The sequence below is a fragment of the Galeopterus variegatus genome, unplaced genomic scaffold, assembly GCF_000696425.1.
Source record: "Galeopterus variegatus unplaced genomic scaffold, G_variegatus-3.0.2 Scaffold9388, whole genome shotgun sequence".
NCBI classification, from domain to species: domain Eukaryota; kingdom Metazoa; phylum Chordata; class Mammalia; order Dermoptera; family Cynocephalidae; genus Galeopterus; species Galeopterus variegatus.
Window position 1 is genome coordinate 52,702 of NW_007735499.1, and position 18,846 is coordinate 71,547.

Genomic DNA, 18,846 nt, shown 5'->3' on the forward strand with positions numbered 1-18,846 from the left:
CTGATTGCTTAATTAAATAAAAAGACAGATAATACTAATTTTTCTATGACCTGTTGAAGACCCCTCATATTATGTTTATAATCAGAAAAAAAATGAAGTGTTACTTATAGAATTGGTCTTAACTTTAAGATTTCAACTATAATAAAAAATAAAAATGCCTACAAACAAACTATATATGTTGAATCTCAAAAAAACAGAGAGAAATGTTTCCATGCCTAAATTCCCATTTGAAGGATTTTATACACATTAGGACTAGAATCATTATACCATAAACAAATACTTATAGGATTTATTCTTTATGTAATTAGAACAAAGAAACCAATTTCAGATTAATTTGTTTGCTTCATTTTATCAAACAATTAAATTTTCATTACTCATGGATTTGAGGTTTTTTCCTGCTACTTTCTTGAAGGTACAGTACTAAATTGTATGCTACTGTCAGAACACATACTAAATGTAATGTACTATTAGTAAATAATTACCTCAAAAAAAAAAATAAAAGAGATTTGAGATTCTTCAAAAAGCTCCTGAAAAAAAAAAGTAAAGGTTACTAAAGGAAAATACAATTTTTTCATGAACTTTTGGTAAGACCCTCTTATGTTAAGTGGTCAAATCTTCTGTTTAGCTGATACCACAAGAATGGAAAGAGTCAACCAAACCAGCAGTGTCTCCGAGTTCATCCTCCTGGGACTCTCCTCCCGGCCTGAGGACCAAAAGCCACTCTTTGTCCTCTTCCTCACCATGTACCTGGTCACCATAACAGGGAACTTGCTCATCATCCTGGCCATCCACTCCGACCCCCAGCTCCAGACCCCCATGTATTTCTTCTTAAGCTTCCTGTCTTTCACTGACATTTGCTTCACAACGACCATTGTCCCCAAGATGCTCGTGAACTTTCTGTCAGAAAAGAAAACCATCTCCTATGCTGGGTGTCTGACACAGATGTATTTTCTCTATGCTTTTGGCAACACTGACAGTTGCCTTTTGGCAGTCATGGCCTTTGACCGCTATGTGGCCATCTGTAACCCCTTCCACTACATCACCACCATGAGCCACCGCCGCTGTGTCCTGCTGGTGGCCTTCTCCTGCTCACTTGCTCACCTCCACTCACTCCTGCACATACTTCTGCTGAATCTTCTCACCTTCTGTGACTCCAATGTTATCCACCATTTTTTCTGTGACATCAACCCATTGATGAAATTGTCCTGTTCCTCCACATTTGTCAATGAAATTGTGATAATGACAGAAGGATCTGTTGTTTTGGTGACCCCCTTTCTATGCATCACTTTCTCGTATATACGAATCCTCATCACAGTTCTCAAGATTCCCTCAGCTGCTGGGAAACGCAAAGCCTTCTCCACCTGTGGTTCTCACCTTACCATGGTAACTCTGTTTTATGGAAGCATCTTCTATGTATATTTACATCCCTTGACCAGCTACACTATTAGGAACCATGTGGTGACAATTGTCTATACAATTTTGACCTCCATGCTAAACCCCTTTATCTACAGTCTGAGAAACAAAGACATGAAGAGGGGTCTGGGAAAGCTGGTGGGCAGGAGGAAATCCTAGCCGGAACCTCGGTGGGCATGTTCCTGAGTGTCTCTGATTCTAGACATTGTTCCCACTGGTTCCTGATACACACAATAAACTCTTATAAGCCATCAGGATTAACCCATGTGTGTCATGGATGTTGGATGTTATCCATTTCTTTACACATGAGAACATCAACCATTGAGACCTTATTGTGATTCATGAATTAGCTGAAGGTCTACCTATGTCTTTGCTTCCAATTTTCACATATTCCCTTTTCTCCCATCTGCCTCTTCTTCAGGAAACCTCATCTTTCCAGTCCTTCTAAGAGCTGCTGAAGACCTTTATTTTCCACAAAATTTCTGGAAACTAATTTATACTTCTTCGATAACTTTTGATCCCACAAGTATCCTTGTTTTATTGGACTTCTGTAATCCATTTGTCTAGATCTTTGAAAGTAATTACAGTAATTTGAGGTTGGAGTGAGTAATAGCTGGAGGGAGGGAGAGAAGGTTAGAGGCAGAGATTGGGATTCTTATAAAATTGAAACATTCACCAAAGCAAGGAATGTGTCTGGCCCATCAGTTTATGCAAGAATTACATCTCTTCTTTCCCCCATATCTTTGACAATGGCATGTTCTTTGTAGTGAACAACAGTCCAACTCTTAGCATTGATTAGCTAACTGACACAGATCAACGTAATTTACCCTGATGATCAGGCCAGGGAGCAGGGGGAGCTCGGTTTATTCTGGGTCCCTTCCCTGGTCAACTCTCATTTGTCCCTCACACATGTTCACGCCTCTTCAGGCCCCTCTTAGCTTCAATTCTCCTTAGACCGTCCCTATTTCCACCATCACTATCATTCAGCAACCTGTCTGCTTTCAGAGAAAGATTTATTGTATGTACTGAGAATTATTCTCAGTATCTTTTGAAAAGAGATACAAAACCCATATGTGAATGTCAAAGACAGTTCTAACTAAGTTGATACAGAACCAGGCAGCAACATATTGGGCTGCTCTGTTATGTGAAGAGTCGTCTAGTGCCACAGACAAAGACTTTTGTTCACTTTTGGTTTTACCCTTTATTCTCTATCATTCTGTCAGTAATTTTAGGCCTTACTGTATTTTATATCTTAATATTTTTATCATTTACTATTCCCCTATCACATTCCCAAAGACATATGTATATTGTAGCATTGTCTGTAATGGCAACACTTACTAAAATGAGAATCTGTGTCCATAAATAAGAGAATGGTTAATAAGTCATGAAAGGAAAATAGGTAAATAAATAAACCCTCAATTGTTCCATAGAAAGGAACAATATCCTGTAGATACAAATAAAGAGATAGATCTCTAGGTCTGATCTGAAAAACCATTATGAATGAAGATTAAGGTGCAAGTTAAATGTAAAAGCATCAACATATAAAGATAGAAATTATGTGTCTGTGTGTATAATGACTAGCTGAGATTATATATTCACAAAGAAAGCTATGCATTCAAAATGGTAATTTCTAGAGGTGACAGTGGACTAAGGAAGGGGATAACATTTATCTTTTTGTTTGTACATGTCTATAATTGAATTTGTGGAAATGTATTGTTTGTAGAATAAAGACTACTTATCACTACAAAAAATGTACTATAATTTATTGCTTGTTTACCATCATCATTGAGTGTGGTTTTGTTTAAACAGTAACAATATCATGTCACAGTAGGGAAGAGGTGGTACACGGGCCACATCACCAAAGGGGCTCTCCATCCAACATCCAAATTCTTATTTTGGAGAAGAATCAGATAAAGAGGAACAGTCCAGGAGTGAAGCAATACTACTTCCACACAATTTACAGGTGTCTTTTATTGCTGTTACCACTTTGTATTGGAAAATAAGACCCTGATGTTAACACTGTCCAGGACTGGTCAGAGCTATGGATCTATGACTGTGTCCCTTTAGTAGATCTGGGTAGGTCCTAAGAATTTACATTTCTAACAACCACCCAGGTGATGCTCACGTTTGAGAATCGCTGGTCTACCAGGTGTCAATGCTTACTGTAGACCTATGGTAATTAAGACTAGGTTGATATTGGTGAAAGACTATACAAACAAGATGAATGTCACAGGATAGAGGGCTCAAAAAAATATCCACACCTTGGTACACACTTGATTTATGACATGAAAAACTAGTGACTATCAATTCATAAATGGGGCAAAGACAGAAATCCACACGGAAAAATTAAATTAGATCCCAGCACACAGAATATGAAAAAGTTAACTCCAGATTAATGATAAACTTACATATGAAAAACAAAATCTTTAAGACTTTAAAAAATAATATAGAATATCTCTATCTCCTTGAGGCAGAAAAACACTTCTTAAACAAGACACAGAAAGCACTAATCATTAAGTAAAAGAAGAGTAAACTGAAGTGCTAAAATTGTCTTTCTGTTCCTTTATATCAAAAGACATCATAGAGTAACAAGGCAAATAACAGAATGGTAAAACATATTGAAAATTTGTAAAATTAACAAAACACACAAATTAAGAATACACAAAGATCCCTAGATATCAGTCAGAAAAAAGCAGAAAAAGCCAGGGGGAAAGCTATGCAAGACAGTTAAGCATTTCACAAATAGAAGGAAATTCAAAAGACCAATAATCATGTTAAAAAAATGCTGAGTTTCATGGCTAGCAGTTATTTTTCTTTAAGTATTTAGAATATATCATCCCATTTTCTTCTGGGCTGTAGTCTACACAAAGGTTTGCAAATTTTGTGATCTTTTTAAAGAATCAACTTTTGGCTTTGTTGATTTTCTCTATTGTTTTTATTTCCCTATTTCATGTCTTTCTGTTGTAATATTTGTTATTTCCTACTTATTTGTTTTGGTTTAGTTTGCTCTTCTTTTTCTATTTTTTAAGAAAGAAGTCTACATTACTGGCTTGAGATTTTTTTATTTTTAATATAGGTGTTTACAAGTATAAATTTTCTTCTAAGCACAGCATTAGCCATGCATCCTATAAATTTTGATATGTTGTGCTTTGATTTTTATCTTAAAGTGTTCTCTAATTTCCGTGTGATTTTTCTCTTTACCCATTTTTTATTTAGGAAAGTATTGTTTAATTTCCACACATTTGTGAATTTTCTAAATACCCTCCTGTTATTGTGGTCACAGAACACATTTTCTATGATCTTAGTCTTTTTGAATGTATTAAGACTTTTTTTGTGGCTAAAAATAAAAATAAAAAATAAAAACTTCATCAACTATGGTCCTCAATACAACGTTTTGTAAAACTAATCATATAAGTGAATTATTTATATTTCATTTCCTATATAATTTTTATATTGTAATTTCAAAATATATAAAGTTTTTCAACAAAGACTTTTAGTACTCAATTAAAAAAACCTGAATTTCATTAATAATTTTATTTTCCCAAGATACTGTGTCCTTTAATTGTACACTTACTAGGATTATTTTTTAAATGGCCTTTTGAGTAAAGTACGTGAAACAGGTCATTTAAACACAAGTAGTAAAAGTGGTTAAAAAATATTTTTAAAAGTTCTGTCACTGACCTTTAAAGAAATGCAAATGATACACCATTTTTGCCTCTCAAATTAACACTTTAAAAATTGTTATGTAAACTTTATGGCCAGGATTGCAAATCAGCACAACTTTCCTAACCATTGATGTTCATAATAGAAATTCTAAAAATATTCTTATGCTTCACCCATCATTTTCACTTCTAGAATTTACTGCATAAAGATCTGTGGTCATCTGGGAAAAAGCCTGCCGGGGTCCAGAGGTATCAGAGCAATGTAAAGTCAGGGAACTGCCACTTGTCTGTCATGGGCTGTAGGGTTTTTTTGTAGTGGTCCATTCTCTAATTTTCTTTTCTTTTTTTATCTTGTATTTATTTTACTTTTCAATATACATTGTAGTTGATTTTCATGCCCCTTTACCCGTTCCTCCCCCCACCATCATATCTGTTCACTTGACTTAAAGAGTTCAAGGAATTTTTGTGGTTATTCTGTCTTCTTCCCCTCCCCACACACACCCTTGATTTGTTTTTGTGTTTATTTATTTATTTTATATCCCACAAATAAGTGAAAACATGTGGCATTTCTCTTTCTGTGCCTGACTTGTTTCACTTAATGTAATTTTATCTAAGTCTATCCATGTTGTTGCAAATGGAAGTATTTCATTCTTTTTTATAGGAGAGTAGAATTCTATTGTGTAGATATACCACAGTTTCCATATCCACTCATCTGATGATGGACATTTGGGCTGGTTCCAACTCTTTGCTATTGCATACAGAGCTGCAATAAACATTGGAGTACAGGAATCTCTTTGGCATGATGATTTCCATTCTTCTGGGTATATTCCTAACACTGAAATAGCTGGGTCATACGGTAGATATGTCTGTTATTGTTTAAGGAACCTCCATACCATTTTCCATAAAGGCTGCAACAATTTGCAGCCCCACCAACAGTGTATGAGAGCTCCTTTTTAACCACAACCTCTCCAGCACTTATCATTCTCAATCGATTGCATGTTAGCCATCCTAACTGGACTGAGATGGTATCTCAAAGTGCCCTTGATTTGCATTTCTGAAATGTTGAGTGAGGTTGAGCATTTGTTCATGTGTCTGTTTGCCATTTGTATATCTTCCTTTGAGAAATGCCTATTCAGTTCCTTTGCCCATTTTTTAATTGGGTTATTTGTTTTGGGGTTTTTTTGTTTGTTTGTTTGTTTGCTTGTTTTGCTGTAAAGTTGTTTGAGTTCCTTATATATTCTGGATATTAACCCTTTATCAGATTTATATTTTGCAAATATTTTTCCCACTCTGTTTGTTGGTTGTCCTTTTACTCTGTTGATTGTTTCTTTTTCTGTGCAGAAGCTTTTTAGTGTGATGTAATCCCATCTGTTAATTTTTCCCATAGTTGTCTGTGCTTTTTAGGTCCTGTTCATAAAGTATGTACCCACTCCTACTTCCTGGAGTGTTTCCTCTATGTTTTCCTTAAGGAGTTTTATTGTTTCAAGATGTATATTTAATTTGTTAATTCATTTTGAGTTGATGTTGTTATATGGTGAAAGGTACAGGTCTAGTTTCATTCTCCTATATTAGTATCCAATTTTCCCAGCACTTCTTGTTCAAAAGGTAGTCTCTTCCCCAGTATGTACATTTGCTGCCATTGTCAAAGATCAGATGGCTGTAGGCATATGGATTTATTTCTGGGTTCTCTATTCTATTCCATTAATCCATGTGTCTATTTTTATGCCAGTACCATGCTGTTTTGGTTATTATGGCTTTGTAATATAGTTTGAAGTCAGATAGTGCTATGCCTCCAGCTTTATGTTTTTTGCTCAGGATTGCTTTGGCTATGCATGATCTTTTGTTGTTCCATATAAATGTCTGGATAGCTTTTTCCATCTCAGAGAAAAATGTTATACATACATGTGAGAAATTCATATTAAATCACCATGTGAAGCCACTGCACTTCCACCAGTCACCCAAAAATTAAAATTCAGGTGAAAAATGCCAATGATTAGAGAGAATGTGGAACAATAGAAAATTGCACTGCTTGTAGAAGTATAAATTGGCAGAATAAATTTGGAAAATAATTTGTTATTGTATTGTTTAGGTAAAAATCCACATACTCTGTAAATTATACTACTGGTTTATATTCCAGAGGAACTTTTTTCTACATGTGCAACAAGAGACATGTATAAAAATGTTTAATAGAAGAATTAAACTCATGAAGCCCCAAACTGAAAATAACCCAAGTGTTCATCTATGATAGAAATGGATAAATTAATTACATAAAGTATGGTACTTTCATATATTGAAATATGTAGCAGTAATAGTAAATAAAGTGGAGACTTCCACATGCAAGAAAATAGATAAGCTTCACAAACATAATATTAAATGCAAAATTATTTTATTCACATTATCAACCAAAAAATTAAATATCAGAGAATAAATCTATAAGAAGTAGGAACCTACATGATGAAAATGACTAAATTTCATGTAAAAACCAAAAGAAAGGCCTAAATTTTTAAAATTTATTTGTTTTTTAATTGACACATGTTGATTGCAGATGTTTATGAGATACAGAATTAAGAAGGCTTAAATTCTAAGACAGACAAAAACAGTGATAAATGCCATGTTGCCAGTTTGAAGTCTCAGTTTTACAAACATGTCAATTTCCCCCAAATCAACACATAAATTTAATCTAATCACACTCAATGATCAATAGGATTCCTTGTAAAATGATAAACAATGATTCTAACGTTCTCTAGAAGAGAAAATATGCAAGAAATAAAGACAACTTTAAAAATGAAAGTTGACCCACCTAATAATCCAACATACTATAAAACTCTAAAACTTAAAAATGTGATATTGCCACAAAAATCAATGAATCAATAAAGCAGAATAGAATTGTTGGTGGGAGTATAAATTAGTACAGCCTTTACAGGAAACAGTATGCAAACTTCTCAGACAACTACGGTTAGAAATATCATACCACCCAGCAATCTCACTACTGCGATATATCCAAAGGAATGGAAATCAACAAGTCAAAGGGGTACCTGCACTCTCATGTTTACTGTTCACAATAGCCAAGAGTTGGAACCAACCTAAACATCCTTCAATGGGCGTTTTTATACTGCGACTGCGAACTAGCAGAAAAAGAAATATAGAAAGGAAACCCTTTCCCTTTTTTTTTTCTTTGATGACAACTGTCATCAAAAACAACAACTACAACAACAAAACCCCATAGAAACCAATTAAAAATCAGGTAAAAATCTCTACAAAGAGAACTACAAATCACTGCTGAAAGAAATTAAAAAGGACAGAAGAAAATTGAAAGACATTTGACAGTCTTGGATCACAACGATTAATATCTTGAAAATGCTCAAAGCACCCAAATTGATCTACAGATTCAATGCAATCCCCATCAAAATACCAATAACATTATTCACAGAAATAGAAAAAACCATCCTAACATTCATATGGAACAACAAAAGACCCTGAATAAACAAAGCAATACTGAGCAAAAAAATGATGTCAGGGGCATAACACTACCTGACTTCAAATTATTCTACAAAACTATAGTAACACAAACAGAGTGGTACTGGCATGTAGAGGATTCATAAAGCAAATGTACTTCACAGGGCCTGGTTTTCCAAAGGCTTGCAGTTTCAAATATTGACCTTGCGAAGGGCAGGAAATTTTCCCCAGGCTATTGAGTGTCTATTGCAAGATAAGAATCGTAACACAGCAAGGCTGCTGGTTCAAAGACAGACAGGTTACTTATTGATATGTAAAGTTACTAAAAAGCTACTGGAGGGAGGACAAATGTTTGCAAAATCAAGCCTCAGTTAGTGGATCACAATTGTCTAAATAGAATGTCACCTGACTTGTTTTTCCTGAATGTTAAAAGCTTCTATTGTAAAAACTTGTTAAACTGTACTTAGCAAAACCCAACCTTTGTCTCTTCCTGTAACTTCTTGGTCTCGAGAACAAATACAGGAAGAGAACCCCAATTCATGGTTAATTTCCCAAATGGAAGAAATGCCTCATGCTTGAGGAAGTTCTGGGATATTAACCCCTTTCTGGGGCTTCTCACTGCTCAAAAGAGATGGGCTTTGAGTAATCTTTGGCAGCTCCATCACCCAGGGGAAAACGGGTGACATATCCATGGGAGGCAAAGCAACACTGGCATAAAAACAGACTCATGGACCAATGGAACAAAATAGAGAACCCAGAAATCAACCCATATACTTACAGCCAACTGATCGTAGACAAAGGCACCAAGAAGATACATTGGGGAAAAAACTACCTCTTCGATCAATGCTGCTGGGAAAACTGGACATCCATATGTAGAAGAATGAAACAAGACCTTTACCTCTTGCCATATAACAAAATCAACTCAAAATGGATCAAAGACTTAAATATTCAACCTGAAAATATAAAACTCCTGAAAGAACCCATAGCAGAAACACTTCAGAAAGTAGGACGGGGCAAAGATTTTATAAATATGACCCCAAAAGCATAGGTAATAAAAGGAAAAATAAATGATGGGATTATATCAAACCAAAAAGCTTCTGCACGGCAAAAGAAACATTAAACAGAGCAAAATAGCAACCTATAGAATGGGAGAAAATATTTGCAAACTATGGATCTGACAAAGGATTGATATCCAGAACATACAAGGAACTCAAACAACTTAGTAAAAAACCAAAAAACCCAATTGAAAAAATGGGCATAGAAACTGAATAGGTATTTCTGAAAGGAAAATATATAAATGGCCAACAGACACATGAATATTTCTCAACATCACTCAGCATCAGGGAAATGCAAATCAAAACTACATTGAAATATTACCTCACCCCAGTTGTTATGAAAAAGACAGAGAATAACAAGTGCTGGTGACGGTGTAGAGAAAGGGGAACCATCCTACACCACTGGAAGGACTGTAAATTGCTGCAGCCATGATGGAAAATGGTATGGAATTTCCTCAAACAACAGATAGAACTGCCATATGATCCAGGAATCCCACTCCTGGGTATATACCAAAAGGAATGGAAATCATCCTGTTGAAGGGATAACTGTAGTCCCATGTTTATTGCAGCCCTAGTTGTAACCAATCTAAATGTCCATCATTGGGAATCTGGATAAGGAATATGTGGTATATATACACAACAGAATACCACTATGCCATAAAAAAGAATGAAATACTGCTTTATGCAACAACATGGATGAACTTAGAGAATAAATATTCTCTTTATTTCAGAGAATAAAGCAGGCACATCAAGAATAATACCACAGGTAATCAGTTATAAGTGGGAGCTAAAATAATAATTATAATAAATAATAATAAGCAATTAAATAAAAAAGAAAGATACAAGAATCACAATAATATATTGAACTTTCAGAAGAAAAGAACAGAACTGAGGTTATCAGAGTTGTGAAGGGGAGGGGGAGGAAGAAAAGGGAGGAATTGGTAAAGGGCCATGAAAATCAATTATATTGTATAATATTGAATATACTAATTATCCTGACTTGAACATCATATATTGCACACAGGTACTGATACTCAATGTAGTGCCCCACAGATATGTCCGATCAAATATGTTCCAATAAAAAAATAAGAGAAAAGTAAAATAACAAATAATAACCTTAAGAAAACTCAATGAGATGCAAGAAAATATTATAGAAAACACAGCAAAATGAGAAAAACAATCAAGATCTGAATGAGAAATTTAACAATGAAATAGGTATCATAGAAAAAACCTAGCAGAATTCTTGGAACTGAAGAATTTATCAAGTGAAATATAAAAGTACAACCAAGAGCTTAAGCAACAGGCTGGATCAAGCAGAAGAAAGAATTTCTGAACTTGAAGTCAGGTGTTTTGAAACAACTCAGTCAGACAAAGAAAAGAAAAGAAAAAAATGACTTTTAAAGAATTGAAAGAGTCCATGAAAACTTTAAGGGAAACTTTTATGGGAAAACTTTAAGCATAACAAGCATCTGTATTCTGGGTTTCTAGACGGGGAAGAGAAAGGAAAAGGCATAAAACCCTATATAACAAAATAATAGCGGAAAACTTTCCAGGTATTGGGAGAGATATGGATTTCCAGATCCAAGAGGCTGAAGGACCCCAAACAGATTGAAGTCATAAAGGTCCTCTCTGAGACATTGTGGTAAAACCGCCAACAGTCAAAGACAAAGAGAGAATTCTAAAAACGGCAAGATAAAAGCATCAAGCTATCTCTAAGGGAACCCCCATCACACTAACAAATATTTCAGGAGAGCATGGGAGTATATACTGGAAGGGCTGAAAGAAAAAGAAAAACAATTGCCCGCCAAGAATACTATACCCAGCAAAGCTATCTTTCAGAAATTAAGAAATAGTGCCTTTTCCAGAAAAACAAAAACTGTGGGGATTCACCACCATAGGACTGGCCCTATAAAAAGTCCTTAAGGGAGTCTTACAGCAAAAGAATGATAACTACCATCATGATAACACACAAAAGAATAAAACTCACTGGTAGAGCAGATATGGAAATGAGAAAGAAAGAAATTATATCTTATCATGGCAAAAACTGCCAGACAGCAAAGACAAACAATAAAAGAGAAAGAAAGGAACAAAAGATATGTAAAACAAACATAAGAATTTAATGAAATGTCAGGAGTAAGGTAATACCTTTTAATAAAAACCTGGACTGTAAATAACGAATTGAATCCCCCGTATAAAAGATGTAGACTGGCTGACTGGATTGAAAAACTAGACCTGACTATATGCTGCCTGCAAGAAACTCACTTCACCTGTAAATATACACAAAGACTAATAATGAAGAGATAGAAAAAGATATTTCACTCCAAGAAAACCAAAAACAAGCAGGAGTAGCTGTAGTTATATTGGATAAAGTAGACTTTAAGTCAAAAACTATAAAAAGAGACAAAGAAGGACGTGATACACTGATAAAGGGATCAATTCAGGAAGAGGATATAACAATTGTAAATTTATATGCACCTAACATCAGAGCATCAAGATATATAAAGTAGAGCCGGCCTGTGGCTCACTCGGAAGAGCGAGGTGCTGAGAACACCACGGCCCCGGGTTTGGATCCTATATAGGGATGGCTGTTTGGCTCTCTGGTTGACTGTGGTGCTGACAACACCAAGCCAAGGCTTGAGATCCCCTTACCACTCATCTTTAAAAAAAAAAAAGATATATAAAATAATTATGATTGGATCTAAAGAGAGTATAGACCCATACAATAATAGTTGGGGACTATAACACCCCTCTCTCAGCACTGAATATACCATCTAGACAAAAAATCCACAGTGAATCATTGTATTTAAACTGCACTAAAGACCAAGTTGACTTGAGAGACATTTACAGAACATTTCATCCAACAACTGCAGAATATAAATCCTCTCATCAGCACATGATTCATTCTCCAGGACAGACCACATATTAGGCCACAAATCAGGTCTCAACAAATATAAAAAGATTGCAATCATATCAAGTATCTTTTCAGACCACAATGAAATAAAAGCAGAAATGAATAAGAAGTGAAACTTTGGAAGCTGTACAAATACTTGGAAATTGAACAACATGCTCCTGAACAACCAATCGGTCAGGAGGTAGGAGATAGCAGACATATAGATTCATAAGAATATAAATATTTTCACACACACACACATATACATATATCCAACTTTATATATACATGGGGTGTATGTGGGCAGATATGCCATGTTTATCACAGCTTTATTTACAATAGCTAAGAGTTCAAACCAACTTAAATGTCCATCAGCACAACACCAGAGAAGGAAATGTGGTATATACACACAATGGAATATTACTCTTCCATAAGAAAAGAATAAAATTCTGCCATTCACAGCAATATGGATGGATTTGGAGAAAATTACATTAAGTGAAATAAGACAAGCACAGAAAGAGAAATACCATATGTCCTCACTCATAAGTGACAACTCAAAAAAAGTAAATAAATAAACATATGAACAAACAAAGAAAGAAAGATACAGCAATCACCATAATTAATTGAACTTTCGATAGGAGGAAACAGAATAAAGCCATCAGAGGTGGGAAAGCTGGAGGGGAATGGGGAGTAGCAAGTAAGTGGTAAAGGTCCACAAAAAATGATTATATTGTATAATGATAAATATAGTAATAAAAAATAATTCATTAAAAAAAGAATTGGCTCGTGTGATTTTGAGGATAGGGGTAGACAACTTCAAAATCCATAGGGTAGACTACAGGCTGAAAACACACATAGGAGATGATTCTCTAGTCTTGTAGGCTAAATTTCTTCTTTCCAGGAAAACTCAGTTTTTGCTTTTGCTCTTGAGGCCTTCAACTGATTGGATGAGAACCTCTTACATCATTGAGGGTAATCTCCTTTACTTAAAGCCAACTGATTTTATGTTTAAACCACATCTACAAAATACCTCCACGGCAACACTTTAATTAGTGTTTCATTAAATAACTGGGTATTATAACCTAGCCAAATTGATACATTGAATTAACCATCACACGTGGAAAGTTTAGAGTGGCAGCCAAGGATTCTTCAGTCACAGAGAATTATGGAGACGATGGAGTCCCTAGGGAAAAACAGATTAGCAACCAATAGGGTACTGTTCCAACTCTACAAGCAAAAGAAATCAAGGTGAATGATGAGGCGGCTGAGTGCAGTCACTCCCAAAACATTCTAATCTCTTGTCCAATTTTTGGACCTGAGCCAGTTTTCAGACCCAGAACCCACTAACTGATGGAAAAGCCAAGTTCTGAGAAGAAGAACTATACACCACCACAAAAGGGGCACATAATGATTCCTACTACCCTTCCCTGGAGGCAGCTATGAACACGTACTTGGGTAACTTGGCACTGGGGAAAGTGCTGTTATGGTACCATTGTTAGAGAGGGTGCATATAGGTACAAGGTATTAAAAGGAGCAGTGGCTCAAGTCTAATACACACTGGGTGTGCTTAATCTACATTTCACCATTCTCCAAATACATTATGAGGAATACATGCTTGCTTGGCAGTTGACACAATTCCACCATTTGATCTCTGACTTATTGGAACTGTCGATACCCCAGTCTGGATAATTAATAAAAAATAATGTCATGTCCCAGACAGAATGTCAGGAAATCATAACTCTCCTTAATCCACCAGTTGAATCACTGCGAAAAACATCATGAAAGGTGACAATGGACTACCGCAATCTCAGCCAAGGGGTAGCTTCAATCTCAGCCATCCTGACAGATGTGGTGTATTTGCTGCAAAAGACTAGCATGGCCCTGTGTCCGTGGTTTGCAGATATTGCTCTGGTGAATGCATTCTTTTCCACTCCCATCACATAAAAGGATCAGAAACAGTTTGCATGCACTTTGAGTGGAAAACAGGATATGTCTGCAGTTTTGCACCAAAGCTCTGTTAACTCTTGAATTTTGTCATAATATAGCTTGAAAAGATCCAGACCGTCTGGATATCCCCATAACACCACACTGGTCCATCATATCAATGACTTTGTAGTAATTTAACTGCACAACAAAGAAATTGCTGGCAAGTTGGAGCCTTAGCAAGACACAAGCACTCCTTACAGCAGGAGATAAACACTGCAAAGATGCAGGAGGCCTTCCACATCAGTCTTACTTTTAGGAATTCGGTAATCTGTGACAGAGACTAGAAAGCTATGGCAACATAGAATATTCCCTAGAATCTGCTGACAAAGGGGAAAGTGTGAGCATGGGTTACAATAGGATCATCTCAGGGTATAAGTACAGGCCAGTAATGGAAGATAACTCTATTGGAGCTCGTTCAGGGTTGTCTTGTAAGATGGTCCTCAGCTTTAAGCTTTCCTTGGGCATTTCCTCAGCTGAAGGAAACTGCTTCACCAAACAGCAGCCCACATCCAGTGATCAACATGGTGGTAAAAACAGTCATCTCTCTTGATATCCTAACTACAGAGCTCCCAGCTGAGGACATCTTTGGGACTCTATCACAACCCAGGTACCCCCTCTGACCAGTTCTTTCCTTTCCCTCCCTTCCACAGCTGCTGATGCCAAGAGCACGCAGTAATAAACATTAAGCATGTTAATCTCCATCTCAAAGTGTGGCTTCCAGAGAGCCCAATCTGCAGCAGCCTCTATTCACCAAACACACACGCACGCACACAAACTATGTTCCTTTGATTACCCTCAATTAAGGAAAGAAAAGCATGCCCTGAAGATGTTACAGTGAGGTTGAAAAGCTCTGAAAATAGCTTCAACATGCAGAAGGAGGACCTAGGACAATCCTGACCCTTGAGGGCAGCTCCACTCAATTCTGACACCAACTGGGACTTCTGTACCTAAAGACATCAGAAAACAAACTCTCCAGAGAGGTGAGGGTGGAATGAGCACACCATAGCTCGCTCAGCCCAGCAAACACCAGGAGGAGGCAGGGAGAGCAGAGCTCAGACACAAGAAGCCAATGGGGCTGCCGCAAACAATAGAGTCCCTGCCACAGTGAGTCTGGCCATCTCTGCCTTGTCTAATGGGAAGCAGGGAAAAGCAGAATAATGCTGGGGGGCAAAGGGTGGGACAGATACAGGGACGTGAGTTAGTGTCAGAAAGTGCTCCATCCCTTTAGCATCTAAATTGATCTCTCTGCTCTGTGCTCCTTTCTCTCATCTCTTATCACTGACTAGAATGTCAGAAAGGTGAGCTTTGCCAGATACACAATATTAGATATTTCTTTCCATTGCCTGATGGCTCTGGCTAGTTCTTCACTCCATCCCTTTAGCATCTAAATTGATCTCTCTGCTCTGTGCTCCTTTCTCTCATCTCTTATCACTGACTAGAATGTCAGAAAGGTGAGCTTTGCCAGATACACAATATTAGAACCAATTTGGAAAAGTGGTTCAGGAGGGACACAGACTTTTTTAAAACTGAAAAGGGAGTGAAGATATCTGGATAGGGAATGTGAGCATCATAGTTGCCCACCTAGCCATGGACTTCCATCAGGTATGTATTTCGACCTTCCTGACAGTTCCAAAAAACACATGAACACGGTACATGACAGTTTTGAGCTTAAAATTTAAGTCTAGTTTTGGATTCCATGTCTACCCTCTTTGATCCCTGGGCCAGGATATATCATTAACCCATAGCTTTTGAGAAAGCACATTTCCAGCAAGTGGGTATGGGAAACTTGATAAAAGAGAACCCCAAAATTCCCCCTCCCAGACACATGCCAGGCTTTTAGAATTACTCATTCAGGTGCTCACATCCAAAACTTTGTCCCATTTTCCCAATTATTGAGCATAGTTGAGACTAAGAGTTTCCAACCTTACTTGATTGCTTCAAATCTTCCTTCCACATTCCCAGGCATTGCATTCACAAATAAGTAATTTTTGCGGATGCATGCTTTACAAACTGCACTTAGACAGGCCTCATTACCTCTTCTTAAAACACCTCAGATCACTCAGTGAATAGGTAATGGAGGTCAAGTGGAAACCACAACATCTTCTTCCACGTCCAGTGCCCTCTCTGCCTCACCAACAATTGCATAAATGCACATATAAATGCACAAATAAGACCAAATTCCTCCTTACTGCTGCCAGTTAATCATGTATAGTAGAATTTTCAAACTCCACAATCTGCTCCACAGAGAAAGAAAAACAGATTTTTCATTGTAACAACCACGATGTGTTCTTAACACGGGATAGAAAAGATTTAGGAAAAAATGTGTGTGTGCACGCGCATGTTCGGGAAGAAAATGATCAAAGTGGGGGAGAACTGAATCCAGATATACTTTTATAGCTTTTTTAAACTATGAAGAGATACAACACAGTGGTTAAAAGCCTGAGCTTCAGAATTAATCCTGAGTTTGAATTTTATTTCTTCTATTTTTACTATGTGACAGCAAATTACTGTGACTACGTTTCTCAGTTTCTTCATTAGGAAACAATGGAAATAAGGGTGTTGTGCAAAAGAACCAAGGTACTACCCTGTACAAGGTAAGTTCTAATTACTGATTCACTCTTGGGTTACTCAAAGAATAGACAAATACACCTTCCAAAGAAGTTTTATAAGCCTATATTAAGGTTAACCAATTAGAATGTGAGGGCTAGGGTTGTAAATATTAAAATAAGCTACTTCGAAGAACTACAAATATGTAGTTGGCGTGGGGGAGCCACTGGCAATAATGATGATGGATAGAAAATAGAGGTCTCAAATACGTCCTCGGTACTTGTAACCATGCAGAGTGTTTAAACATATTATGTAATGAAAACCTAATAAAAACTTTATGGGTTATAAATTCATATTCCTTATTTACAGATGAGAAAACTGAATCTTAAAGATATTTAGTAACTTGTCTGATATTAGGCAGCTGGAAAATAGACATTTAATTGTTGAGTGAACAAATGAGTAAATAAATGGACATTCCATGAACTGTTGTAAAAAAAAGCCAATCCAATGTGCCCATTCTTAAGGTTTGGATGAATAATTCCAAAACACTTTGTGGGTTTGAGTATATTTGAGTCAATACTGTTCATAGTAGCAAGGAGTTAGAAGACACCTAGAAACCGAAGTCCCTAGGTACCTAAGTTAGAGGACACCTAACGATCAAGTCAAGTGTGTTGCATGCATACAACGGAAGGAGTTAGAACTAGTGAACCAGATCATAAATAGAGCTCAAAAAAAAAAGTGTAGAGAGAGGAAAAAAGCATAATGAGACATATGACAGTATTTTTGATGTAAATGGAGAAAAACACACATAAACAAAGAAATAATATATTTATATATTTCATGGGTTTATACATTGGTGTATAAACAAATGGGAGGACGTATGCTTAATGATTGGACGCCCATGATGTGGGAACATGATCACATCTGGGGAATTAGAGGGGAAAAAACAAATTTACAAAGAAAGATTTGTATACATTGATAAGGATAACTTGATGCTTCCTAAGGAGTATAACTTTGTAAAGAGGTGCTGCTAAAGAGAACACAAGCACAAAAACTAAACTTTCTTGACCTGCATCTATTATTCGTCTGATTTTGCTGTTGAATATTTTATCACGCCCTCTTTTTGACTAAAATGTTCAGAGATAAAACTTAGCCTGACACAACTGAAAATTTGTCTTGGTGCAGAGGAAAATAAGACCATCTGATCTAAAATTTAAAAATTCCTCACTGTACCCCTGTCAGGCTCTATTCTCTTCTGTGGCTTTATTTTTCTTCATAACATGAAGAACTACCTGATAAATAGGTAGATGAAAGACAGACAGGCAGACAGAAAGTTACAGATTGACTGATCTACTGGAATACAAGATCCACAAAGGTTGGCCTTTCTCTACTTTATTCAGAGTTGTGTCCCTACTCCTGGAGGAGTGTTTCTTATGAAGTCTATGCTCAATAAATAATTGTTTTAAGATTTAATGTTAAACTGAATCCAAAGTCTTCAAATCTATTTTTCAAAGAAAATTATCTGTCCCAAGCCCACAATATCAAAAAAACAAGTTTGTAAATTCTTACAGTTGGAAGGGAAAGACAGCAGGAAGAACCATGAGGCTGGTAAGATCACCACGGGGTTACTAGTAATGACTGAACAGGTAGAAAGGAAGGTAGGCAGAAGCACAGGCTTGCTGGTTTCTTTGGGATTACAGAGATGAAACATATACTAGTTACTTCCAAAAGTTCATGAAAAAATGAATTGAAAAGATAGCACAATCTTTCATGAACTATCGGAAGACCCCTTATGTTACATGGTAGGATTTTCTCCATTTTAGCTGGCATAATGACC

General features: G+C 36.4%; 1 protein-coding gene across 1 annotated transcript; it reads left to right on the forward strand.

Moving 5' to 3' along the window:
• The first annotated feature begins 639 nt into the window (after positions 1 to 639).
• LOC103609249 (olfactory receptor 1L8-like) lies at positions 640 to 1,572 on the forward strand. The gene has a single exon (XM_008593601.1). The coding sequence runs from the start codon at positions 640 to 642 to the stop codon at positions 1,570 to 1,572; it is 933 nt and encodes a 310-aa protein (XP_008591823.1).
• Positions 1,573 to 18,846: the final 17,274 nt, after the last annotated feature.